The 26,407-nt window shown below is 42.7% G+C and overlaps 1 protein-coding gene across 5 annotated transcripts in view; it reads left to right on the forward strand.

The window, feature by feature from the left end:
• LOC135490699 (rho guanine nucleotide exchange factor 12-like) overlaps positions 1 to 26,089 on the forward strand; it is a 110,053-nt gene extending 83,964 nt beyond the window's left edge. For 2 of the 5 annotated variants that reach the window (XM_064776068.1, XM_064776073.1), the window contains exons 6-20: positions 4,991 to 5,017; positions 7,671 to 7,787; positions 13,154 to 13,236; positions 14,628 to 14,812; positions 15,073 to 15,218; positions 16,798 to 16,950; positions 17,347 to 17,442; positions 17,578 to 17,679; positions 17,879 to 17,995; positions 18,423 to 18,597; positions 18,880 to 19,089; positions 19,310 to 19,398; positions 21,412 to 21,559; positions 21,770 to 21,867; positions 22,044 to 26,089. In XM_064776068.1, coding sequence (XP_064632138.1) covers positions 4,991 to 5,017; positions 7,671 to 7,787; positions 13,154 to 13,236; positions 14,628 to 14,812; positions 15,073 to 15,218; positions 16,798 to 16,950; positions 17,347 to 17,442; positions 17,578 to 17,679; positions 17,879 to 17,995; positions 18,423 to 18,597; positions 18,880 to 19,089; positions 19,310 to 19,398; positions 21,412 to 21,559; positions 21,770 to 21,867; positions 22,044 to 22,610 — 2,313 coding nt within the window. In that variant the 3' untranslated portion in view covers positions 22,611 to 26,089. Of the gene's footprint in view, positions 1 to 4,990; positions 5,018 to 5,872; positions 5,933 to 7,670; positions 7,788 to 13,153; positions 13,237 to 14,627; positions 14,813 to 15,072; positions 15,219 to 16,797; positions 16,951 to 17,346; positions 17,443 to 17,577; positions 17,680 to 17,878; positions 17,996 to 18,422; positions 18,598 to 18,879; positions 19,090 to 19,309; positions 19,399 to 21,411; positions 21,560 to 21,769; positions 21,868 to 22,043 lie in introns of all 5 variants that reach the window. The other 3 variants (XM_064776070.1, XM_064776072.1, XM_064776069.1) reach the window with 2 other exon arrangements.
• Positions 26,090 to 26,407: the final 318 nt, after the last annotated feature.

A 26,407-nucleotide genomic window follows, 5' to 3' on the forward strand; every position in this document is an offset into this window, starting at 1 on the left:
AGGCATCAGGTATCAAAATATCGGTTATGGCAGCCGATAGCAAAGTTACGGGCGGGTGTGTGTGACTGATGAACTATAAGATTGAACGATCATGCTTAAGGGTTGTTGTGGTAGGAAGCTTTATAGTTGTATGTTGCAAGCAAGTAATCGGAGCGTGTTCTGTTTCCTCTATCAGGTACTCTGATACTGCGCATGTGATAACTGCAAGTCATATTCCAACAACCCTCTCCTTGAAAGGAGTTTCATAACTCAGGTTTTCTCTTTCAAAAAGCTATTGGTAGATGTATTCAGTCAGTGGTACGTGGGGAAACATTCCCCGGTACGTAGGCGGTGATAAAAAATCTAGTAAAGACCTCAGTTGCCTCGCCTAAGATTGTGGTATACCGATATTGGTTATATGAAACATCTTCTTCAATCTTCCGGTCTCAAAACTGAAATTAAACCCACACTTCTCCACCTTCTTTCATCGACTAGGTAAACAAATGACAACTCAATACTAAATATTCCTCGAGATTTCCATGACAACCCATGATTTCCCAATATCCGTGCTTTTTATTCATAAGAAAGTTGACTCGCTCTGTGTGCTCCCCAGGTCGTGGTTACTCCTTGTCTACAGACCCACATGCCGATTCAAGCGTTCTTGTCAAGCTAAGATGAGTGGGTGATCCAAGAAACCTCACCAACAATGTTCTTTTGATAACTCTTTCGTGCATCCGAAACTAGCAACCCGACTATGTTTCGCTTCCGTTTTGCTGTCGAACAGAGATACGATTGTGACTGAATATGAATATTGCTGGCCTAGAGACCTACATGGCTTTCAATCAAGGCATAGGTTTCCTTTCCTCTGACTTTAGTGCACCCGAAACTGACAGCAGCTCCAGTTTCTTGCTGGTCGCCAAAACGATGGGCCTACGTCAGTCGCCCTGGTTTCCAAGGGAGACCAGCACTTAAAGCTTTGAAGTATGAAGATTGGAGAAATAAAGCTTCTGTCCGTTTTCGAGACCTGAGCAAATCGTGTTTGCTGGCGAACAAGATTTCTACCACGGCCACTCAAGCTGATTCCAAACAAATGCAGCCTTAAACAAAATCATGCTGCCGGTTTGTTCAGTGAAACTCAGTGTGTTTAAAGTTGTTGAGAGTTTTGATCACTTACATGTACAAAACAGCCCCCTCGACATTATCATCGTGCCCTGCAGCCGTGTGCCTGTTATGTAGCTAATAATCTATCAGTGTCGATATTAATTTGTCAACTTCGAACTGATCCGAACTGATCCGAACAGAATCTACCTCAAATCTAACTGTACACGCCATGTAATATGGCAAACCATTCTTGGTGTACCACAACATCAATCATATCTTGAGGTAATTTCAATGAATAATATGTTGTACAACAATTCAAATTGACGGTTTTTGCCTTTTCAATCTGATTTATTAAACCATCGACGATAAATCATCCAATTATGGGTACTTTTAAGAAAACTATTCTGAAATTATGACAATATTTGGTTGGTTGAAGCACGCGATGTGAAGCTTTAGCATTAGGATCTCGGAATTTCATCAACTCTTATGGCTACATCGCAGGTTGCAATTACATAGAAACTGTTTGTTTGTGGAGTGCTCTGTGGCTGTGGCTAGACGTCAACCGGGATATCTTAGAAAATGACCCTATGTCCCAGCCCGTGAATAAGCTTGAGTTTCATGATGCGACCCCCTTTAGGTGGTATCCAAAGCTAACCACTGTCATCGTATGAGTGGTTCCCGAATCGAACCGAGAGAGAAAATGTCCTCTAGAGTGACATATTGCCATCTGACTGGGATGAGAACCACGGTAGCCAGACTTGCCAGAGGTCAGTATTTCCCCAATTACTTTCCTATTCTCACCTTAACCCGGCGGGTATTACTTACCAATTCAATCACTGACTAAAGACATTCCAACATCCTCAAATCAAATTAAACCTGAAACTAACGGAAACAGATAAAACGGAAATTGTACCCCATTCAGAAATATCCGGAAAAACGAGATACTCCTGCATCTATAATCTGATCCGAGTTAAACCCAGGCATCAAGTGTTGGGTTATTGGTTGCCTTGGATACCTCGATATCTAGAAATGCAAAATTAATGATATTGGCTGAGGAAATCAGTTTTGGTCAAGTTCGAAAACATCAGGTCTGAGATGGCAATAGACTATTTTATTTGCCTGGATTTATTGTTAATAAAATGGGTTCATTTCTGAGATGAACAATCCGTGTGACACATATTGATGACCCTTGGTAGGCCCAATGACTTTTATTGTGGATTCCCTTCATTTAATTCCTGAATATGACTTCAGAGAGGTCAAATGTCTTCACCGTGACCGCTAATTAGCTTTGAAGCCACATGCAAGCATTCTGGTCCATTTCCTTACTTGGCATGTAAGGAATAAGCTTGGAGTGCCTGCTGGATAATTTGGCTGTCACTTTTGACTATGTGGTTATTAGGTTGTATTCCTAATTACTAAGACACGATAAAATGGGCATCATTATTGACCCAAAGCTTTTGGTGTCCGTGATTTACTAATTGGACTGCGGGCTCGTACTGCAGGAAACGGAGAAGGAGGTTTGGTGCGTTGACAGATACCGGGAGCATTAAGTTTGGTATCTATGACTAGACACAGACGAGGTGGTTCGGTGACCAGAAACATTGGTCTCTTAGTTTCGGTTTTTGTAGGTCGTGTTAAGTGTGGGTCAGTTTTGACCTAAAGTTACCGTCATACTACTTATTTGATACAGCGCACTGTTTATTCAAGGAAGGTGGATTATACCTGGAAATGTCAAACGTGCAGGTGTCGCTGAACATTGGCAAACGAACGAAATTGTTCTTGTGAGGATTTGATAGCACTGAAGCGCGTATTGCAAATAATATCGTCTGGTACAATAGTAATACTAATACTTTATCACTTTGATAGCGCCTTTTCATGATATTAAACCTTGAGGCCGCCTCTCCAAGACTTAAACACAACCCCAAACGCAATGCAACAGTCATCAGCTTAATATAATGCATGTAATGGAAACACTGCTACGTCCCTTTGTAAACTGCACCTCGTTCGTAGTTTTTGATCAAGCCACTGCCTCCTGCAGTGAGCGACGTTACGCCAGTGTGACGTCATCAAGAGCGCGTACACAAATATCCAATCAGAGGTCTTGTTCGCGTTCACCCTGTTCGTCATTCCCGTAGGCCTGGCAACAGTTACAAATGACGGGGTTGGAGTTGGAAACGGGCGCAGAACACACGTTAACATTTTTGATGGAAATTGAAACGGTTTGTACGAATGGTGTTCTTCATTTCCATCGAATATGCTTTAAAAAGATTGTCTAACTCTATTGGGCCCTTAGTCGCTTGAAGGCAGCCAAATGTATTGCCGCAAACGACGTCTAAAAGTTTGTCGATCAAAGTTCACATCAGCACCCCAACTACCACAATTATTGCGCAAATTCCAATTCAGACTTTGATTTAAGGATGCCTTAACTGTATAACGGGATTAGAAGCGTGACCTTGCATAGCTCGCGGCTAGTTACCGAGGCTTGAACGGCATTTGCCATGATAAAGCAAGATCGAGTTGAAAACAAGTCTACTGTTAAATGTCGACTCCAGACGTATTAGGGTGTAGTCCTGTATTCATTCCGCAAACCTGAACTGATTGTTCCAGCATTCGCTCTCTTGCTTGGCTATCCATTCCATTCGTCGTGAGTTGCGACGTATCACCACGATCGATTTTTATTCAGCCCATTATTTGATATCACTGTCGACATGTTACAAGATACAAATCTGATGTTTAGAGCTATTTATCGCAACTTGTCAATCTCGAAATGCCATTATGTGTTTTCATCATTGATCTTTCTACACATGCCAAGATTCATCGCGCGACTTGACTGCACGTGCGCGACCAATAGATATTTTCGTTTCAATGGTGAGACACTCAGCTACCAAATACCTTTCCTGCTACCATGCACAAGCATGACAAGAGTCCTAGTAGATTAGGTATGATAAGACTTGCAATATTTCATTTAAGAATGCCATAACAAATCATCCTGATGTTGAATTGACTAAAAGTTGATGCTTTCAGTGGTGACATTCGCTTTTGGCACCCGATCGAATGAATCAGTTCACGTTTCTCATTCCATTACTTTGTCAATTTCGTAAAGCTCCTCGTTAACCACAGAATAATTTCGCCCATTTCATTCTAGCGAACAAATTAGCAAGCTTTGCAACCGTGTCTCGATTTTTCAAGGCGTACTTCCTCACCACACCGTTTCACTAAAGTCACCCAATCGGCGATGTCCTTTTTTCAACCAGACGTCGGCGTCTCGCTTTCAGATCGATATCCCGTTTTCATTATTCCAATTTAATCCTTCAGCTAGTTACATTGCAGTTTTTCGTGTCTTCAATTCCTTCCCATGATTAAATCAGACAGCTCCTACGTTTTGCTTTTCAATAACATACAAAATCTTAAGCGCATCTCAGAATCCCATTTGTACCAAATCTTCCATCAGGTTCTTTTAAGCCTTAATTTCCTTCTCGGTTATGCCGACATCGCGAAACCGTTGATGCGCTGGATGGAATCAATGAGCATTGTTTTGAATTCAATTCCAACCAAGTTTCTTGTAGATCTGCTACTGCAAGAGACCTATCAAGACCGTGACTTTACCGTGACTTAAATACAGTGGAAACCCGGTCGACGACCACCCCGCTATGATGACCAAGAATCGCGAATTGGTTCTGATTGATTTGCCGAGATGGCAGTGCGATTCTGACGATGATGGTTGCAAATAGTGGCTTGGGTGATGTGTGTAGATGGCGTTTGAAGATTTTCTGTAGTTGTTGATGGCTGAACCTCAAAAGCTAAGAGTTTTGGGACCCCCGCCCATCCCTTAGATCCCACCCCTCCCCCCACCCTTACCAATACACAATATCTTGCAGTAGAGCTATAAATGTGCACATCATACTTTCAGAAACCAAAAGCCGAATACGAAAAAGTGGTAAGCCTTATGACTTTGCCTTACAAATCCGGTTGGGTCTCACAATAACACATAACTCCATTGGTCTTCGCGGTGAACAACTGCAAACTAGCGTAGTAAGCGACAATGCCGACCATTTACTAAGTAACAACACCGGTTTGTGGCCATGTGCGGTATTGTGAAACCACTGACTCTCTGTCTCAATGGCAAGTCATGCTGTGGCCATGTCTAGCTTTATAACACTACTCACTCTCTCAATGGCGTATCTGTTGTGGCCGTGTACATTTTGTAACACCACTCACTGTCACAATGGCAAATAATGTTGTGGCCATGTCTAGCATTATAACACCACTCACTTTCTCAATGGCGAATCTGTTATGGCCGTGTGCACTATTATAACACCACTCACTCTCTCAATGGCAGATGTGTTGTGGCCAGGTGGCGCACTATAACACCACTCACTGTCTCAATGGCTAATCATGTTGTCGCCAGGTGGAGCATTATAACACCTCTCACTGACTCAACATGTCATCACCAATCATGATAATTGTTCGGTGACCATAATATGGTGATGACACACACTGAGCTTATTTTTCAGTCAAAGAATTCTTTCCTTCTATCATCCTTTTAATAGGTTTTCTCAGATTTGGGTGTGGAATGATTTTAGAATGTATGGATAACATCACGATTCTTTATGTGGCTCACACAGTATATAACGACTTGGCCATACTTTGATATGCATCTAACCACCAATATCGCTGCATTTTTCAGATATTACAACGTCGTAGATTTCATTTGCAGAGTTGTGGGTCGAGGCATGCATTGATCAACAATCACCTCTTACTAATTAGATGTCACTAATTATCCATCTTTCAGATAGTAGATATTGATATCGACTCGCCTGTCGAGTCAGAGGTACCGCTTGTGCCCCGACCAGTAAGTAACCATGGTTACCGAATGCCTGCCTTCTTATATCTTACTCCTTATTTTTCCTGAATTTTGTTTGCAATTATGCAAGGTACTTCTATTCAAACATTAGTTACCCATCAATCTGCTCATATGCCTGCAGTGTCCTAGTAAAGGAAAGCGGGCCTTCTATTTTTCCACTTCTTACTAACGTTAGTAACTTATAATCCATCAGCCACCAAAAACCAGTCTCACTCTCCTCGCTTCCAATTAATTTCTCTCAGAGCAACTCAAAAATATTCCAGATGCCTGAGGGAACTCTAATTCTCCGCATTATGCTTCCTCACACTTAGCTTTTCTTTGATGGCATGTTGCTGAGCATTTTACAAGTGGTGATTTCAGCGTGAATGCGCCACAGCTTTTTTGCCCGATTTATCGCCTGGGGAGATATGCACATTGGTGAAGGATGTGAAATTGCTCTAAAAAAACCCGGCTCAAACGCATAAATGCTTTTGGCATGTGATCTTCTGTTTTATTCTGTCCATCTGATGTCTTGTACAAAGCTCTTAAAACGCAAAGCATGCCATGTCAACTGAACATCATCAAGAAGCTCTCATCTACATCTAGCACGCTCAATTGCATCTTTCCCCACCAACGACCAACCACAGTGCGGGCGTCAAGGACAGCCCATGAAACATGGCAGATATCCTCCTAGCATGTGTAAGGGGAACCCTGCCTCATTTCTGCCTAGGCTGTTGTCCTTGACCAAACCATTGGTCACTCATTATCCTATTACTCTATGGTTACGTCTTAACTGCGGACCTGTTGTACGACCATGAATCATGATTAACGACCCTCCGTAACCCTCTTTGTCGTATCTTAAACATGGTCGGATGGTCATTCTTTTTTCCGGCAGGTGATGATGGAGGGCAGGGCAGTGCAATAATCTTGATAAATATTGCTCTAAACCATAGCGAAGAATATCATTCCTTAAGCTCTTGAGTACTACCCGTGATTGGTTCTTTTCTAAAGACTGCACGGGTGAAGCAGAGTTGTGGGTTTCTGATTGGTCGCTTATGCGGAAAATCTGAAGCAGCACGTATTTTTAAAGGTAAACTAATACCTTTATCCAACGTGTTCAGTAATACTTGATTTGCGCCTTCACAAATTGTATCGTACGAGTAATTTCAAACTGGCAAATGAAGTCGGAACCCTAGCCGAATGCAACAGCTGATGCTATTAGAAAAGCGATTATTCATTGGCATTGAGCAGACGATACTTTATAAGATTAATGGTGGATTAGATTATGATGGCAAATTGCCTGAACAGCCAGCCTCTGATGTCTTCCGTGCTATTTTAAGTTTGAATTGCAAGCCAGTAATGAGGTTACCAGGGTAATGCGAGGTTACTCCGTTGAGGTCATTTGATAGAAAGTCTAAGGTCGTTTGCTGTGGCCTACATTTTGATAGATTGGTTCCAGATTGTCTCTTGGCTCTGGTGAGAAGATCTGGAACCTATCTGAGTTGCTGTCGATTGGCGATGGTTACGTCCTCTTTTATGAGTACGCAGTCTATTCAAAGTTTATTCAATGCAACTAATGTACATGTAACGATTGCTATTGTTGTTAACTGTATATACGGATCAACCTCTGACCTTGATATCATATCCCCATTCCCTGTAGTCAATTCATCTAACGAAAATTTTACTCCATTAATGGCTCAATATGTTCTCTAGATTATAGCTGTGTGCCGCTGTCTTGTTCTTGCAGTTGACCCGTCGTGCTAGTATTGGAAGTATCCACAGTACATCAGAAGACAGTGATGATGAACCTTCAACTCCACCAGTTGCTAGGAGGGGAAGGAGAGCAGCAATATACGAATCAAAGGTAAGTCTCGTATACATTTTGGCCAATCAGAGTCGGGGTATTCATTTTTCGACCAATCGAAAGCGGGGATATGCTCCGACCAATCAGAATCGAAGATATAGGTCGATTCAACTAGATCAGAACATACCACAGTCATTTGGTACTGATTCAACCAAGTTTCTTACTGTTTCTAAAAGATATTCGTCCTTGCCAACGATTGTCCTCTGTCATATGCGATATTCAGTCTGTTTTAGCGGCTTAAAGTCAAACGCAAATCCATATTACTTGTACGGCTGGCTCAAATCTTCTTCTTTTTCGAGGACAGTTGGCTTAGTGACGATGTACAATACGGTGTACACGTTCGGGAATGTACACGTTCGGGCTTGATTGTTTCTGGTCATGTCTTGTTGGCAGTTGCCTTCCGAATCGTGCTGAAAAATGACAGTATCACACGTACGCTTTTGTTGCTCATTACGCAGGCACAGATCCACACAAATCAGCCTCATTATCGGTGTTCCCGAGCACATTACATGGTGACGAAGAATGCATGATAATGACGTATGTGTTGCGCCATCAAAGCAATCAACACTCCCATCTCCCACAGAATCACCTCCAGGCAATCCATGCTCGAAGTTTTCCGTCATTTCATCATCGGTATGTGATTAGAGAAACCCTAGGGTGTTTGTTTTCGTGTGATGTTAAGGTCCACGTGAAATAAGCAGTGTTTGAAAGCAAACCAACGCAATAGTCTCTAAAAAGGACGAAGCAATATGTTGTCAGTCGTTTAGCGGTATTGAAATAAGGTTGGAGGACAGCATTATAGTCCACCACACCGTTCCCCTAAGAGTTGCCGAGGGCTGCATTTATAGATTGGTTCAACGTCACCTTAACCTGTTGACACAAAACAAGCTGGGAAGAAATAGCTTGAAACTATAAATGATAATGAGAGGCAAATTTAATAAACAAAGCAATTTCATGGCTGGTAATACCAGTGGCTTGAAGCTGTTTACCTGCAATGGTTTTGGTAATGACGGAAACAGATTCAATGTTGAGAAGCGCTTTGTACCAATGGCTTTACATTTGTTTCAAATGTCGTTTTATCTCCATGTTGTCTTAAAAAGAGGGTGGTACTCGAACTCCACGACCGCGCCTTGTGCTGTCCATATCCTTGCAACTCATTGCTAATATCTACCATAGCACCTGAGCTGTCGGTTTCTTCCACGAATAAAACCCAGCCGTAGGACATTCATTATCCGTCTTTGATTCTCAGGCAGTTCTCAGCGATGGTTTGGCCATTTGATCAGCGGCTGCGGGTATATTTCGAAGGCCATATTCTCGTAATCATCGATGTGGGCATGCCCATACTGTATCTCGTGAGATGTTTCAGACATGTCTCTGTTTGAGAACGTTAGCCTAGCAAGTTCGCCAGTCTCTTACTCCTGGCTCTGGCGAGATTTTCATGCCAGATTATGCAGCTTTAAGGTATCACATGAGCTCACGTCCGCCAATATCCGCTGCTCTAGCTGGGCGACCGAGATGACGGAGGTGACCCACAGACGGAAAGGAGGATTGTTCCTTGGTTGTAACAGCGGAGGTCGTCATCGCCATAGAAATACTATCTGAAAGACTTGAGTAGGTTTACTTGTGGTCGTTACTGGCTGATACGCATCCAAAGTGCCGTTAAATGGGAACATTATAGAGCGTTACCTAGACATTCGATCCTGGAAATAATGATGTACTGGATAGGATCGAACACTGTAGTGTGTTATTCTCTACCGGTACTGATTCACTGATTAGAGTTTACAGTATTGATGGAGGTCCCGAGCGGACAATGCAGATGTTCTGCCGCCCGATGCATTTAGGGCAGTCTCACCAAACACCCTTCTTGTTAAGCAGTCATTTTGCCCAAAACCACGGCTGCCACCTCGGTTTCGGACTACATTTCGCTCCACCCTCGCGGTGTTTGATGAGACAACCAACACCTCCTGGTCGGTATCAACTCCTGAACCAGATCCTCAATTTCAGCCGTTACTGTTTTATATTCCTATCCAGTTCGCCATACATACTGCGACCGAGGTATCTGATAGTTGCGATCAGTGATGCTGTTGAAAAAACTGTCTCTTCCCCCACGAATTACGTATCTTATGTCCAATTACTTTCCAATTAGTTTGACATTAGGCTGTATGCAAGGTGGAGCGATTGCAATCGGACCAGTTGGTTATGTAGACAAGCCTGGCACGAATACTTTGTCCTCTACATATGTGGTTGGCACTGCGCTCGTTTATTGTCAGGTGCTTTTCTCAAAAACTTAAACAATTTTAAAAGACACAGATATAGAACACTTAGATATTGAACGGAATTTGAAGTGCTCTCTTTGCATCGAGAAAACAAGACATCAAAGCAACTTTATTCATCTATTCCTTATTAGAACCTATCCAGCGCGCAAAAACCATAATCTGGAACCCGGCGATGATAAACGTACCTCCTGCTACCAGAGCTCTGTTATCAGTTGAAATGTCGCGGATCGTGTGCACAAAAAGAACCTGACGCAGTGAGGAAGATGGCTATTTGTATCAGCGCGCATCATTAGGCATCATAGCTGTCTCTCTTTAGTAATTGGCCATAATGAGCTTTTGATAATCGCACTAGAGGCAAGTTGTCAGGCTGCCATATAAGTGGTGCTGATACGCTAGTGAACATCATGAAGTGAAATCCCAGGGAGTTTGTTGCTGGACCAATTTGAGTGGATACACAGCGCGAATGAGACTAAGTTGAAGACATTGGGCGACAATCGGTGCTCAAAGGATAGTTAGTACTCGTCACAGAAGTCGACAACACCAGACAGAGGACAGAGCTACACTCCTCATTAGACAGCGTTGGTACATGGATTTATTAACGTTGTTTGCCATTATGGCAACGAGAAAGAGCCATCATCCCAATACCTTAGTTAGACTAGCCTTGCTCTACTAATGTAAGCTTGTGGAAGGAATAACTACAAACTCATCGTTATTGATGAGGCTGGAGCCATTCAACAGACAATACATGTAGTCAAAAGACGATAAAGACTGACCAGTGAAACAGCTGAAGACCCTTAGGAGGAGCTAAACGTATTCATTACCCAGAATATCACAGCACTACACATTCGTAAGAGTAGTCACTTTACATTCAACGTAACGATACCTCGTTGGAGTAATTGTTAGACATACCTAACCAATGAGATATATTGCTTGCTGAATCATGGCCTATTGATTAGAGAAAGAAAGCGATCACTACTCAGACTTTCGGTGTTTGCCAAACCCAAACCCACGAGACGAATAGATGATATTCCCTCAGCCTGACTTCCACCACGTCTAAGTCATTAATTCAGAGTGCTACCAAAGCAGAGCGACATATCGCTCTCTAATTGATTATTTGCCGTTAATGAAAGCCGCGAAAAGGATGTACTCATGAAGTTGACCATCGATGTCCCGCAACGCTACGAAAGGGAATTCGACTTGGACGTACGTGTAATTCTACCGATTTGGTAGAGGATAACATTACAAGGCGAACAGGCTCCATCATAAACGTCCGTTTTTAATGAGAGGGAGAAGTATACATTACTTCAGCGTCTCCGATGTCCTCCCAAAAGTCAATGGATATCAAAGGAATGGACAAGTCACCACCTGCATCGTTTAGCGCCACTTACCCAATGGCAGACCTTGAAGATATCAGCCCGGTGTAGTTGTTCAAGGGCCAGCCGAGAAGGCGCTTGGATCAAGACGTACATATTGATGCAGTGACTTCATCGACCTGCGCCATTTCCCAAGGCGAGAGCGATTATCGTGTTCGCGACGGGAAAGTATTCGGATTTCATTTGGTAATACATGTAGAAGAGAAAGGTGACAGCGTCCTATTCCACGAGAAGAGTGGTTAGTGTTGGCATATCAACCACATTAAAACGTATTCATTGTGATTTTTCCAACATTGAGAATACTACATAATACCAACCTTATCAGCCTAATTTCTTCTACCTCGTCAATCCATAATGCAAATGCATTTGGAGTAAACAGATGAATGTGACAGCCTCTCATTTAAGTGATACGTGTTGATATATCTACCGAAGGATTTCGTCATCATTGGAAACAATTAGAACTAAGTTTCATCGGGCTATGCGAAATTCTATTACCTCAACAGACAATGCTATAAGACAATGCTTCATTCGCTGAAACTTCCCCCCGAAGCAATCATTTTATAACAGGGAAAATAGCTTGTTATTATCAGCAGCTGCAGAATTTTATTCAGCGTGGCAGCGACATAAATATTAAGAAGCTTGTGATTGTGAGATGCGTATATGTTTTTACGCGTACATATTATCAAAGTCAGCTGAGCCTTACCGATTGCGAGAGTAGCCAATAGGCATCTGTTGCTACTGTCAATCGAATTGTACATGCACTTCTTTAAGCCTGATGCTGCGTTACATTAACTGGATGGATTTCTAAATATCAAAGATCACCGATTTCTTCTCGACACATGTGTTGGACGCAGCGTTTAGAGGTGGCTGGATTATATAATTCGAGACAGAGTTAATCCGTATACCAGTATTCAGAGGTGGCTGCATTGGACATCGTGTTCAGGCGTATTTAAGAGGTGGCTGCATAGTTGTCAGGCGTTTTATTCAGAGGTGGTCTATTGGACAGGCTGCATTGGAAATTCTTGTTTGTTTCGTGAGGAGTTCTGATCATTTATAATGGAGGAGAGCGGTAATGCTAAACTGCTGGGTGAGATGATCGACAAAATGAAGGTAGGCTAGCCACGATTTGAGTATGTCACATGGTTTGTTTGCGGGTTAAATGACCACACGACATGCCATGTCGAGGATGATCACAGCTCCAAATTCATGTTTCTTGTACTTCATCTTTCGCGAACGATTTTGTACGATTTCTCACATCAAACAAATTGTGAAACAAGCTCTCGCAGCAATGAAAATCGTAATCACTACGCCGTAAAAACTCATCTCCATGTTTGTTAGATAACGATTGAAGTTGAATTTCATTCTGCGGTGCTAATCAGTGCATTTCAGCTAGGATTGGCAGTGTTGCCCTGGTTTCAACACTGTCGTATATTCAGATAACAATCTTAAAAGCTGCTAGTTGTCTTTTATATGCTTTTTGTAAACACAATATGTTTGAGAGGATCGCCTACAGTTTCTTGTTTCCCGCAACGACGAAAACCGGCTTGACGTACCGATGTACACCATCTGTAGTTGGTGTAACTGTAATCAAACGTTTCTTCTTTCAGTGGGATATCGTTCCACTCGTGGTACTTCCTAGGCTTAGAAATCAAGACCAAGCTTCAGCTTCTTTCTTACCATAGTGGTTTCTCATGTCTCTTTTACTCTTATTTTTCAGACATTTGGAGACGTTTCACCGACGAGCGTGTCACCGGAGGTGTCGCCAGCAAACTCATGTGATGAGAGCGAAGACTCACAAGGGTAAGAAGGCTGTGTTTTATCGCGAAGCTCTTCTCTTGGTGTGTTCGAGGACTATCATCAGATTCCCTTTAACAATATAGGAAGTGCCGTATACCGTCCCTTCTGCAGCTCCTTTCCAGTCACACGCGCTCCATGTGCATGTTGAAACTTGCAATTTATGTCTTTGTTCTTGACTAACGACGTTCCAAGGATAGGTGGCCGCTGTACAGTTAAGTCTAATCGGACACTAGAGTTGCTGGTATAATGCCCGCGTCAATAGCATGTTTTATGAATAATCATTAGATGGAAGCCATATGCAACGATCGGTTCATGTTGTTCATTAGTAAGGGAAAAACTAGTCGTGTTTCCTTTACGTGAAACCTTACGCTCTGCAGCCGCGCCCTAATTATTTCGTCTACTCCTTGATACAGCCATGATATGGCAATATTCTACGCAATTTTACACAATTATATTGTTCCTTCGCTTCTCACTCGGAACTGTCTCTGTGTACATAACTTCCAGTGAGGGGGTCAGGTCCGCCCGTCACGTGACTAAACCTCTTAGATTATAAGGCCATCAACTTCATCACAGCGATCCCCTTATCACAATAGCATCATCACGAATAATACCGCCCCATCACAACCAAATTACCACCTATAAGTAGATCGCTTATTTATTTAGCCGTTTAACCGATGCTTTGTCCTCCTGAGTATGTTTGAGAAGAGGGTAAACGTCATTGTCTGCCGAACATTTACACTCCCTACGCCAAGTCAAACCTTTAACGCCACAAGTTTAGATAACTGACTTGTTAGACACAGAGATTAAATCAGCCGATCTATCTCGTGGCGTCATTAAAATTGCGGCCAAATGAGATACAACTACGTCATGTTCATTTACCTAGAGATCAGACAAAATCGATCAAATTGCTAATCATGCCCGTCCTCCTCGCTTAGCAAGATGTCTGGCGTCTGTCTACGTGAACAATGAATTACGGGGTTAATAGGAATATACATGAGGATACAGGCCGAGATTGGATTCACAGGATGCCTGAAGAACTAATGCCAGTAATGGGGGATCGTGTCCTGAGGAGTGTCTGATGAGTTTGACCGGCAAGGAGTGGCTAATATTGGTACTTACTTAGTATGGGGTGATGGCTGGGAGATCCTGTTTGTGTCTGCTTTGGTTTCTTCTTATTTAGGAACGGAATTACGACTACCTGTTCTGTAGTGTCTATTCCTCAAACTCTGTCATTTGGTAGACGACGACGTACAAGGTACCAACGAGCTTCGAGAATGTCTATCCACCTTTTAGTTTATTACAGCCAGTGTCCATTTCCTTTGGAGAGTAACTTCTCACTAGGCAGGTCCTCTTTACGCCTCTGACCAAAGTTCTTTATCTCTTTTCCTTTCCAGACAAGGCCACTCGCGGTTACGGCGGAGGCGTAGTTCGGTCGACCTCGGGATGCAGGTGTACCCCGGTGACCTCCTCATGCAAGAACATCACAAGAAAATACTGACAAAACGAAACACAATAGCTGACTTTGCCAGCACCAAAAGTCTTCATCACGGGTCAACGGTCAGTCTCGCGGACCAGAACGGTACGTATGAGCGTAGGGGAAGTGTCTTACCTTAAGGTCAAGCGTAGAAGCAAAGCTTTCCTTGTTTCGTTCATCTATCTTCGGTAACTTCTTTCGATCTTTTCCGTATAGTTAACAACCAAACACAGATAAGCACATGGTCCTGGACTAATTCATCTCTCCTCTACTATGTTTTATACAATAAGACCAATAAAAGCAAGAATACCTGAAAACAGCATCTCATGTACGTCTTGGTCACCTTGTATCCTTCCATATTGCAGACCCAAAGAAAGTCAAGAATTCCTTTTCCTTTCTGAAGCTCATTGATAAAAAGACCCGCTCGAAGGAATGTTTAGCGGAGCTGGAGGAATCATTGGGGAAACTGAAGGGGTCAGAGTTCAAGGACAACCATCTAGCAAGCTATAAGGTTAGTGGAGACCCTGTTCAGTATGCGTTGTAGACCATTAGCTGTCACCGACTGTTTAATAACTTATAGGTCCATTAGCCTCGAAGTTGTTATTCTCTAATAGCGTCTGATATATCAGAGCCGATACTGGGCCCGGCTGTTCAACGACGAATCAGTCACTAACTGGGCGATAATTTTAGCTTATAGGATTAAGTCTACTAAGTTAATGCCTCGTTAATGATATAACTTGTTTTGAACTACCGGGACCATACTGGTAACTTTGGATGACTTCGTTCCTGGATGCTTGCATGACTTACATGTATATTTGGACGAACACAATCAGACAACAAATCTTAAACCTCAACAGCTTTAGTAGATGGCTTTAAGTTTCTGAAAACAAGTACCCGATACTCCCCCTGAGATGTTGCCAATTGGATTAGCGTACGTCTATCTTAGCCATAGCAGTAAGCCCAATCTACGTGACTTATGTCGCAGTCTTATTCTTGACCTTTCATAAGACACGGTCACAATCTCCCCACTGTCACGAAATTGACGTCTGCGTTTATCAGGTGACTGCTCGAGAGACATTTATGTCGTGTATGATTTTGCATAGACAAGTTGATGCGATGAGTGGTTTTACCACAGATCTTTTGCCATCAGCTTAGGCTGTACCTAGTTGGCCTATCACGTTTCCGGGGATGCATCTGGGTGAAATCGGCGTGCGAAATTTGTATTGGCATCACAGTGCGGAGGCGTAGGTCTCGTATTATCCTAGTCAGTCCATCACTCTAAAGTGGTTATATCGGTGTAATAGGAAATTCATATCAGGGAAGGAGCGTCCCGGGTTTAGTGGACAGATATTAAGATAGGGCTTGGGTCTATAGAACACTGCCAATCTACCGGGATATACATGTACTCGGGAAGAGCATATTCATGAAAACAATAGATATTGTTACGCGTCACCTTTTGAAAGGCAGAATATACAATTTCAAGAACCTTTGCTCGAGTGCATTTAGCAACTTGGTGTGAAAAGGTAAATGAGGTTCGTCTCGGGTTGAATTGGCCTTCTCATAAGATGATACATGTCTTTTCGAACTTATTTGAACTGCATGTCATTACTAAATATTACATTCTGGCTCTGTTTCTTGTGTTATTCCAGTCCAGGTGGTTTAACTGTACCTGGATATTTATTCCATAACTTGCAATTGATGTTACTTGAAACCTCGCTAATGATGCAAACGGCCTTGGGGCCTTGATGCTCAAGGTCCTTACCCTTTGAACGGGCTTTCGATTCAAGGGCGATTCGTTTTATAGAACTAATTGGACCCCAAAATTTGCTGGATGCGCAGCAAAACCTCACGTAAATAGCCTTCTTGAATATCACGACGGTCACCCGTAAAAATAAACAAAGCGTATCTCGTAAACAAAGATTTACTTCTATGAATGCTGCTGGTATGTTTGCTGTAAATACAATATCATCAAGTCTATTCACAATCTGTAGATTCACCCTGTTTTCATGAGCTCGTTACCTTATCTCGGTTACATTATTTTTGTATTATTATGAGACAAAAGACCAAGATCCAAGTCTATCTCTTTTTAGGATGTGCATTGGTCCGATCTGATAGCTAGTCGAGACGAACAAGGGGACCCGATGAGGATCTCAGAAACCGAGCGGAAAAGACGGGAGGCAGTCTGGGAGATATTCAAGAGTGAACTGATCTTTCTTATTGATCATTTAATGGTGCTAAAACATGTAAGTCGAGCGACAGGAACAAGTGAAACAAGTTCTTATATCCGACGAGTTACGTGCCCATCCTTACCCCATGGATGCCATCGCAGCGATTAGTAACAAAACACACAGTGAAACAGTTGCAGAAAATCTCGACCTCACGATTACTCCGTTCCAATGCTGGTAGTGAATTTATTGACTAGATAGTGTCTTTGAGCCAGAACAGAATGCAAAACGAGTCCATTCGATGAGTCCGTTTCGGCAATGATGGCAACGATGAACAGGTTTTGCGTCTTATCAGCAGTGTATGACCGTTTTCACTCGGATGTTCCTGCACCAAGTATGTGGTGCGGTCGATGCCGTGACACGTAACATGCTGTGGTTTTAGTGGAGCAGTTTACATTCTCGTTTTCTTTTCAGTGTTTCATGGAGCCGATGAAACAGTTACAAGTTGACGGACATCTCATGTATAGCGAGCCTCAGGATTTGTTAGGAAACTTGGATGAACTTTGTTACGTAAGTTAATAAAGTCAGTACAAATACAAAAAACACTGGGAAACGCAAGCCCCTCTCTTCCTTAATCAGTTTAGGATGCTTTCATCCTAGTACTGTCTGACATCATCTGAAAACTTCTTTTAATCACCCTTTCAGGTTAGTTATACATTCTGTCGCGATTTCATCTCGTTATTACTGAAGGATATGAGTCCATCCAACTTCGGGAGCACGTCCGTACTTGTTAAGGCCTTTAAAAGGGTGAGTGGTAATTGTATTGCGTTTCGCTGCAAATCCTTTCCTAATTCCCCATAGTTTGGTCATAGAATGACTGTAAATTACGATCATCGCCGTCATGAACCATCCGTCTTGCTCGAACGCACTGAGCAAAGATTCTCTGAGATTTCCTTCATAAAGTCCTCAACCTATCATTTGAAACACACTATTTTGTTTTCCGCAGTTTGCTCAACATTCCAAGAACGGTGAGGTCTATCATACCTACTGCCTCAACTACACCAATGCACTCAACTACCTGGAGCAGATGAGGAAGAACGAGGACTTCTGTGAATTTGAAAAGGTACTTGACAACCTGTTCATGTCAAACTGTATCTTAAGATTATACCAGTGCTAATGGGGTAAAAGTTAGGCAAAGGCCCAATTCTGGCCCATGATGCCTTAATGATGATACTGATGATGATACTGATGATGATGATGAAGAAGTAACAATGTAGTTTCGTGGTTTTCTTATATCGTCAAGATAAGTGATCTATAAAACCCCCAGTACAGTAGCGGTGTTGTCTTCTTCAACAAAAACACTTGTAAAACCGGTTCTGTACTGCTAGTAGTGTCAGGGCACAACCCCTTCGCAAGATGTCGTCGTGTAACCAATGATCAGAAGGAGAAATAATGCATAATGCTAAAACCTTGACGAGTCGTATATATTCACCTTGCCACCAGTCCTCAAGATTACGGTAAACTCATCTTTTCCCTTCTCATTCCTTCAGTGGTGCGAGACGGATCCGCGATGTAAGCGGTTGCAGCTGACAGATCTCCTAGTGGCTCCAATGCAGCACTGCACCAAGCTCCCACTCTTACTCAACAACATAAGGAAATACACCACAGATCCTGACGAGAAACAGCAGTTGACGGAGTCATTGAGCAAAACGGAATCATACTTAAGTAAGTTAGAGATGGATTCCGACATTATCATGCGCAAAGGCTTCTACATGCATTTTACTGATTCCAAACAAAAGTAGTAGCACCTGCGAAGACCAAGTGCAGCTGTCACCGAATTTCGTTTTGGTGTGGTTTTATCACCATTGAAATACCCCATAGAAGATGTAGAGTCGATAGATGTTTGCGGTGGTAGGTGATCAGCATCAACAGAAATTTGTCAAAACCCTATTGATATTGTTTGTGAAGCCAAACAATTATTGATTATGCTCTGATTTCTCTTCCTAGAAAGCTTAGAGGAGAAGATGCGATGGCTCAAGAACTTTGAGAGGGTACAAGAGATCCAGCACCAACTCGTATGGCAGCCCATCCACGAGATGGATCCCAGGGTTTACATACCGGAGTTCCTCAAACACACTCTTGGGCGACAACCATGTGAGCGGTTACTGGCAAGTCCCAAGAGGCAACTGATACACGAGGGACAGCTTATGATGATGGGTGAGTTGTAGGTTCCTGCAGTACAATCGACAAGTTAGTCATTTAAGACATGCAGAACTCCTGAAGAATTAGACTAATAGATTTGAAACGTCACTATTGGAAACTCTTCTCCACCAGTGGTTGTAATGACCTACCCATCCACAGCTGAAGTTATACCAAGGCCTGAGAAACGTAATGTACAAGAAGGTGATCAATCTGAATGTAACTGTTTTGTTTTCAGAGAGTTCCAAACCAGCTGACGTGTTTGTGTTCCTGTTCGACGATATCCTGTTGCTGACCAAGACCAAGGGGAGCAAGCCAACCAGGAAGGTGAGTGAATGGTTTATCAAAACATCGCTGCAGCCGAAATGCTCGGCAGGCAGTGCCGTCCTAATGCTTAGCCATAGATCAGTGAAGTTGGGTTGATAGGTCTACTCCCAGACAGGTGTACTGTTGGCATCATAAGTTAGTATCGCGGCCCAGGTCTATCCATATTCTAGAATATAAATGGTCGACTGGTTGATGACAGGCTTCAGCCCCAAAGACAGTCTTATACCTTAAGAAGGTATTAAGAGTTCGAAGTGTTCACCTAGTAGACGGACGTCTACCAATTGGAGCTTTTGTATAAGTACGACTACATGTACTCGAGTGGTTCCGAGAGTGTACTTGCATTAGGGCGTCTTGGATCGATCTTTCTCACGAGATCAAGTAGAGAGAACGATTCCGCTTTGCAGCACTCGGCGTTCTCTAACTGTCCAGTTTCCTGATGCCAATATGAATCTCCCTTTCCGACATGTTTCATGGTACTAATCTAATGTATGTCGGAATAGATGAATACATTGAACTTGTTTGTCCACATGACCTAATGTTTCGGTGTAATTTCCTTTCATGTTCACAGTCGGTAAGTAAGAGGTGTAAACGTGCAAAATGTGTTTGTTTTAACAAATGTGATAATTTCTCATTATGTTCATCCCTATTTCATTTCTTTATGTTCGTGTGATAGAACGATAGAAGTTGGAATATCGTAGCTAAGAGAATGTTCCTCCGCTTTTCTGGCTGTTATTATGGGATCGTTTTGCTAGTTTGAAGATGTGGCTTATATCCCTTGCAGTGTTTGCCATTTGGGAAAACAATTAGCCCTGCTACTTTCATACTCCATATCAGCGTTGTGCCATCATACTCGTCCACGCATCATTCTCGTCCACGCATCATACTCGTCCACGCATTATTACAGAAACTTTGTGAAATGTTGAACTTATAGAATAAGAATAGGCCTAGTTCGTGTCGATGCCCGTTCTGATATTGACCTGTAACTTCTTTCCCGCAGGCTGGGAGGCTCTCTCTTGATAACTGGGTGCGTAGGAGCCAAATGTTGAGGCATGGAATTGTTATGGTTTAACAAATTAGTGTCGAAGTTGGTGACGCATGAACACGTGGTTTATTGTACGGTGTGGGGGATGAAGTCATATCATCAATGTCAAATCTTGTCATGAGGACTAACATTATCCCATTAATCTATCCCAAATTCCTCGGTTAAAGTTCATGGAGAAGGGACGTGGTGTCCTGGTGTAACACAATTTGCTGTACGTTGTTTTTGGAGCTGTTCTGGGGGCACAATTACTTTTAGCTGTTCAAAGAAATAACGCAGTCCACGTATGTTCTTCTCTAAAACAACAAGAAAACAACAGTGTGTTAGATGTTGTTACAGTAACACCCGTCTTGTACCGGTATTCAGTTCATTTGTCAAGTGTAATTTTTATGTTATGTCATTTTGTGAAGTGTCTTTTTTATGTTGAAAGATGCACTTTTCGCACCCTGTATCTCAAATGCTCTTGTCCGTCTGTAGTTTACTATGATTGTGACTTTGTCGCTGCTTGAGGGTACGTGGGTCTTGTGGGTTCAATTTTTCGTTCGTGTTGATGAGTGACAGATTAAGCAAATTCAGATTAAATCGCCTGTTACCTGAGAGCCTTAAACATTTGGGAGAAAATATGGGAGCGGGCGATTAAGATGAAACATGATATTGCAGAGGAAGTGGTCATAAATACCTTTTTCCAATATGCCCCCGAACGCAGTTACCATCAGCTGTTGTACGAAGAAGAGAAAGAACAACCCCTGTCTCACTTAAACATCTAAGCTCAAACGTCCATTTTGGTTTGTCTCCCCTCTCTTTTGAGACCCAGGGTTGGGTCAGTCTTAGGGCACACAAAACCTCTTCTGAAGAGAACTCTTTATAATGTTGACGCGCGATTTCAGAAGAAAAGGCTGACACCGATGAGAAAGGTCCTTCTATCATGAAAATATTTGCATTTGAGATAATCTTATCCGAATGTGCTATTTTAGAAATCGTCGATCGCGGCGCCACCAGCAGACACCATGACTCCTTCCGGTACCAATAAGGTGCAAACTGACCAATCGCTGATCGTCTACAAGCAGCCAATCGCCCTTGACCGGTTCACAATACACGATGTAGGACACCACGAAGCGTCAGGTAGGCAGTTGCGCACCCGAAACAATTTCTATGACTTTATGTTAGAGGAGATTCGGCTTAATCAAAAGTAATGTTAAAGAACGCTGATGGAGAGCTTTCCATCGAGTGGTCACAGCACATTTGGATATTTCTCGGCTGATAGCCTTGCGATTACGCTACGCTGATAGCCTATCCTTTACTTGCTCAAATGAACAATCTTCTGTGTTTCAGTGAATGGTTTGAAACATGCATTTGTATTGGTGCAGATTAGCCGATTTCAACAGATCATTGGTGTCTATACCCTGCAGGCAGCAACTGACGCCATTAAGGTATGTAGCTCCTCCTATCGGCCTCAAATCGTATTACATTTGCTAGATTAAGAATTCAAAGTTCGAGATGATTTGGCGTGACTTTGTCTTCTTTAGGCGTAGTTCTCGTTGAGTAGTTGGCTTGCAATATGTCTGTAATTTCTCCTGCGAGTAGTAATGTTATGCGTTTATTCCAGGCGACGTGGTTGCAGCACCTTCGAGAGGCTAAGGAGAGATACAAAGACAAGATGATGCATGCACAGCAAGACGATGGGAAGAACAAGAAAAAGTCACCAAGGATGCTGCTAAAGCATCTGAATCTTCATCCAAATCTCACACACCTTAAACAACATCAGCACAAGAAGTCCGCATCCATATCGCAGTGCCAAGAGCCCACCGGCAGACAGAGCCCACCAACACCCAAGAATACAAGCAGTCCGTCATCAAGCAGTCCCGAGGAAGTCCGGGCGAACCATGTGCAACACAACGGCGAACGGAACCACCTCCCGCCCAGGTCGCCTTCACAGAAGAACTCGACTTATTCCAGTCCTCAACGGCAGGAATCCATGCCAATGCAGTCGACGCCTCCACTCACCCCGCCAATGGACTCTCCTCTCATGTCACCCTTGCCCCTAACGATCACGAACTCGTTGGACGTTCAACACACGATAGAAGAAGACTCGACGAGACCTCGGCCACCGAGGCTCCAGCATTTGAAGAACTGCCAAACGAAATCTAAGTCAATAGATACGGTGTATCTATGATTGAGGCTGGTAACAGATTCTATCAGAGTCTAATCAAGTGGCAATGACATTTTACTAAGTGCATTCAACGATACTTATACAGGAGGATTTTCGAATTCTGAAATGGATAAATTCTCAAAACCTGCTCTCTATGCTGCTCCCAAACATTGGTACTTTAGCTATGACCAATCAGTGAGACCCTTGATGGAGCTGACCTGGCGTGACAGGTCAAATGTGCTCTTATACGGCTGATGTGTTCATTGACGTTTTTCAGTTACCGATGTGCACGCGGTTCGACAATGGCTGATGTGATTATTTCTATTTCAGGGAAAACTAAAAAACTATTTTGGTTTTTCGCCGGAAGAGTAAACATTACCAAGTCATATCATCATAATGGTTTGGACTCCGTATAGTAAGCATGGATTATTGTACAAATAAAGAACAAAACATAATCAGTTGTGCGGCATTGTAAAAAAGTGTGGTACATGTAATTTCATCCTGTGATCAACTACAACCACGTCCCTTCGTGTTGTCCAGCATTGCTTCTCATACAAAAAGTAACCAAAGGATGCAGGCTGTAGTTTGTGGGGACTGTTCTTCATTTATCACCGATCTTGTGTAAATCATCCATGACGTCACAGCAAGCGAAATTGCGTCAAACGTATGCAATTTTGATTGAAAAGATGTAAATAGACCGGGAACGAACTGTGATAATGCTGTATTGTAAATAGCCCAATATACTCCCCAATTTCGTGGGGACTCTAGTTTTATGTGAGCAAGTTGTACTCCTATGCCAGACTTTACGTGAGTGTCAAAACCTTCCTTAGGTCATTTGTAAAATGTGTACCCAATGAACTGGTGCTCGGAGGAGTTTATTATCATCAATGACTTCTTCTGTTATATGACTTATACATAGAGAGACTGAGTCACAATCATAGTTTCCGCTCCTTAATGTATCTTTGTGATAACTGTCATTCGGTGTATAGGCCCTCAGCTGACATAGTGTGTATTATTTTAAAGGAAGTGACTACTTGGCAAGCCCGGCTTACCAAACAGCGACTTTTCTTGTCCTGAATGGAGAGCCGAACTCATTAATATTAAAGTAAAGTCTCCAGCTCGCCAAACAGGGTAGATTTTTTACCTGTTTGGCAAGCCCGGCTGGCCTAACAGGGTGGCTTTTTAGTGCTGTTTGGCAAGCGGCTCTCCAAACAGGACAAAAAAAGATGCCTGTTCGGCGAACGGCTTGCCAAATAGACCCGGCCTATTTTAAAAGTGAACAGATCTCCAAATTGTACTGAAACACATACTGTACCTGCGGGTTAAGGTGTCAGAATGTCCCGTTACAAAATGGTTGGCTTGATGTGCTGATATGTCAGGAATAATACACCGCATGGGAGGCTTTACCGGTGTGAATCTGTCATTCTGGCTTGCATTTCCGTTAATTGGGTCATTAAATGTCACTCTGAAAGGGCAGCCTTACCTGAGAATATAGTTAGAGATGTCAGATGAAATATGGTACATGTAGTATGTTTTGTAAGTTACGCGGGTACGGATGGGCCATGATGCAAATGAACGGTGTATAGTCTAATTGTGAACCCAAAGGTCTGTCCTTCTCCTAAGCCAATGACAGTGTGTGCTGATGTCCGATATTTCATAATGCGGGTAATCCAAATGTTGTGATGTTGTATCTACGTTATGTTTACCATATATTTTTTATTGGCAAAGAATCCCAAAAATATGTTATCCGTACTGCTGTCATTTACGAAGCTATCGAAAAAATACAAGTACTAAAGTTAATCAGTGGCCTCAATTGTCAACAGCTGCAACTGTCTTTAAGTTCGAACAACTTCATTGGTGCCGACCCAATTGTTTGGCACACAGAAAGAAAGTTACTTTAACCAAAAGTAAAGAAAAGAATATCAATCGAATCTTGTCTTGCAAGGTATACACGTACGTGTTTCAAGCTGATCTCAAAAGACCAAATTGACTTTGACTGGGTTGATTTTCTTGGAGAAATAGTGGTTTCAACTGGATACAACTGCCAAGGACTGAGCTTGGGACCCTTTCAACAGCGTCAAAGCAGGTTCATAAGCTTGGAATCACCACCATATTTCTAAAACTCTCGCCATTTTCTAGGCAAGAAGTTTTGTACACATATCATTACATATCGAATAAACTCGGAGACATGTTCACCCTTTGTTAAAGCTGCATCCTGTCATGAATGTACATTTCGTATGATGTAATAATTGTTCAAGAAATCCTTCTGTTACTGTTTCTGTGTCTTTCCTGGAAGAAATCAGAACTGGCATACCTGGTGCTCTTTGACGTTAACTTCTCCTTGTTGCGAGTTTTTGTTGTAAATGACCAAGGGTCACAATGAGGGGCTATTTTAGACCGCTGGTGACGATGGTCTAATGAGTCAAAGATGGTTGGCTTGGATCCCGCTCACCTCACTGCAGCCAACTAGATGTAGTATCACAGTCCCTTTTTGTTTAGGCAGGTTAGGTAATATCGATCGTCTGTTCGTTCTCTCCAAAAAGCAAATCGGTAGATCCTGGTATGGAATGGTAGGATCGCCCCAAAAAGGACTATTCTTTGAAAAACGGTCCCTCGATTGCTCCAGAAGCATTTCTTCAATCTAACATATAAACCAAGTTTCGGAATGATTGCCTATCGTCATCTGAACTTCTCTCAAGTGATCAATAGCATCGGGTTATCAGTCAAGCAAGGATTCCCGAACGACGCGTTGTCGCCAGATCGCCATTCCGGCGACACTTCCTTGAAACGCCCAGACACACCTCGGCTATGCCACGGAGACACCATGGCGTAGCGAGAGTACGATTAGGATCCCAGACAAGGCGGTAATCGAATCGGCGGATGTCTAGGCAAAATAACTCTGTTTTGGCGACAACTCTCCGTACGGAGCTCCTTGCCTGAATGGTAAGACCACTTAGCCAAGCCATCGATAATGGATTACACAGGCAAAATCTACTGATATCAAAGTGAAAGACTGATGTCGAGCTTTCTTTTCTTCTGTTTTTCTTACCCATTTGTATTACTCTCAAAAACAAATTAAACAAAAAAAACTTTTGATTTGCTTCTACATCCACAGACGTCCACCCATTGCGCCACTGGAATCATGTCAGTTGTCATTATTCTCCGTCTGTCTAGTTGATGAGATGTCAAATGGGCGTCCATGGGTGGATGTCACGTTATCAAGTTGATATCCAGGTCCTTTGTCTGTGTAGTAGACCCAAGTCAACTGCCATGAGTGAACAACAAGGGAATGCGACAAGTCGTATTTTCGTACATTGTAAAAATCGAATGTTTCTATTTTATACGTGTTGATGTGACGATCCCATCAGTGACCTGACCCTGTACGTTAACTTATTAGGTCGTATGTGAGTTTGTATCAAACATCAGTCTATTGTATACTCATCACTGGGGAACTTGGAGATTTCTACGTTTGTCAGTGGATGTAATAAATATTTATATTTGCATACTAACTACCGGTGTACTGTTTTTTCTTCCTTGTCAAGACTCGTTCGTCTCGGGGCCCGGTTGCCAGGCCCTATTCGGTCTAGTTATGACTGTTTCATCTCTCTCACCGTGGAGCTGCAAGCCTCGTCATTCGGTCAATTTGTGACTGTCTTGTCTTTCTCACCGTCTTGATATTAACACGGTGGAGTTGGTGGGCCCTATTCGATTGGGGTTGACATTGTCAACTCTCTGCCCGCTTTGGTAACACGGTGGAGCTGCCAGGCCCTGTTCGGTCTGGTTGTGAATGTCCTGTCTCTCTCACTGTTTCGTCAACATCA

This window comes from Lineus longissimus, chromosome 7 (genome assembly GCF_910592395.1).
Source record: "Lineus longissimus chromosome 7, tnLinLong1.2, whole genome shotgun sequence".
Taxonomy (NCBI): domain Eukaryota; kingdom Metazoa; phylum Nemertea; class Pilidiophora; order Heteronemertea; family Lineidae; genus Lineus; species Lineus longissimus.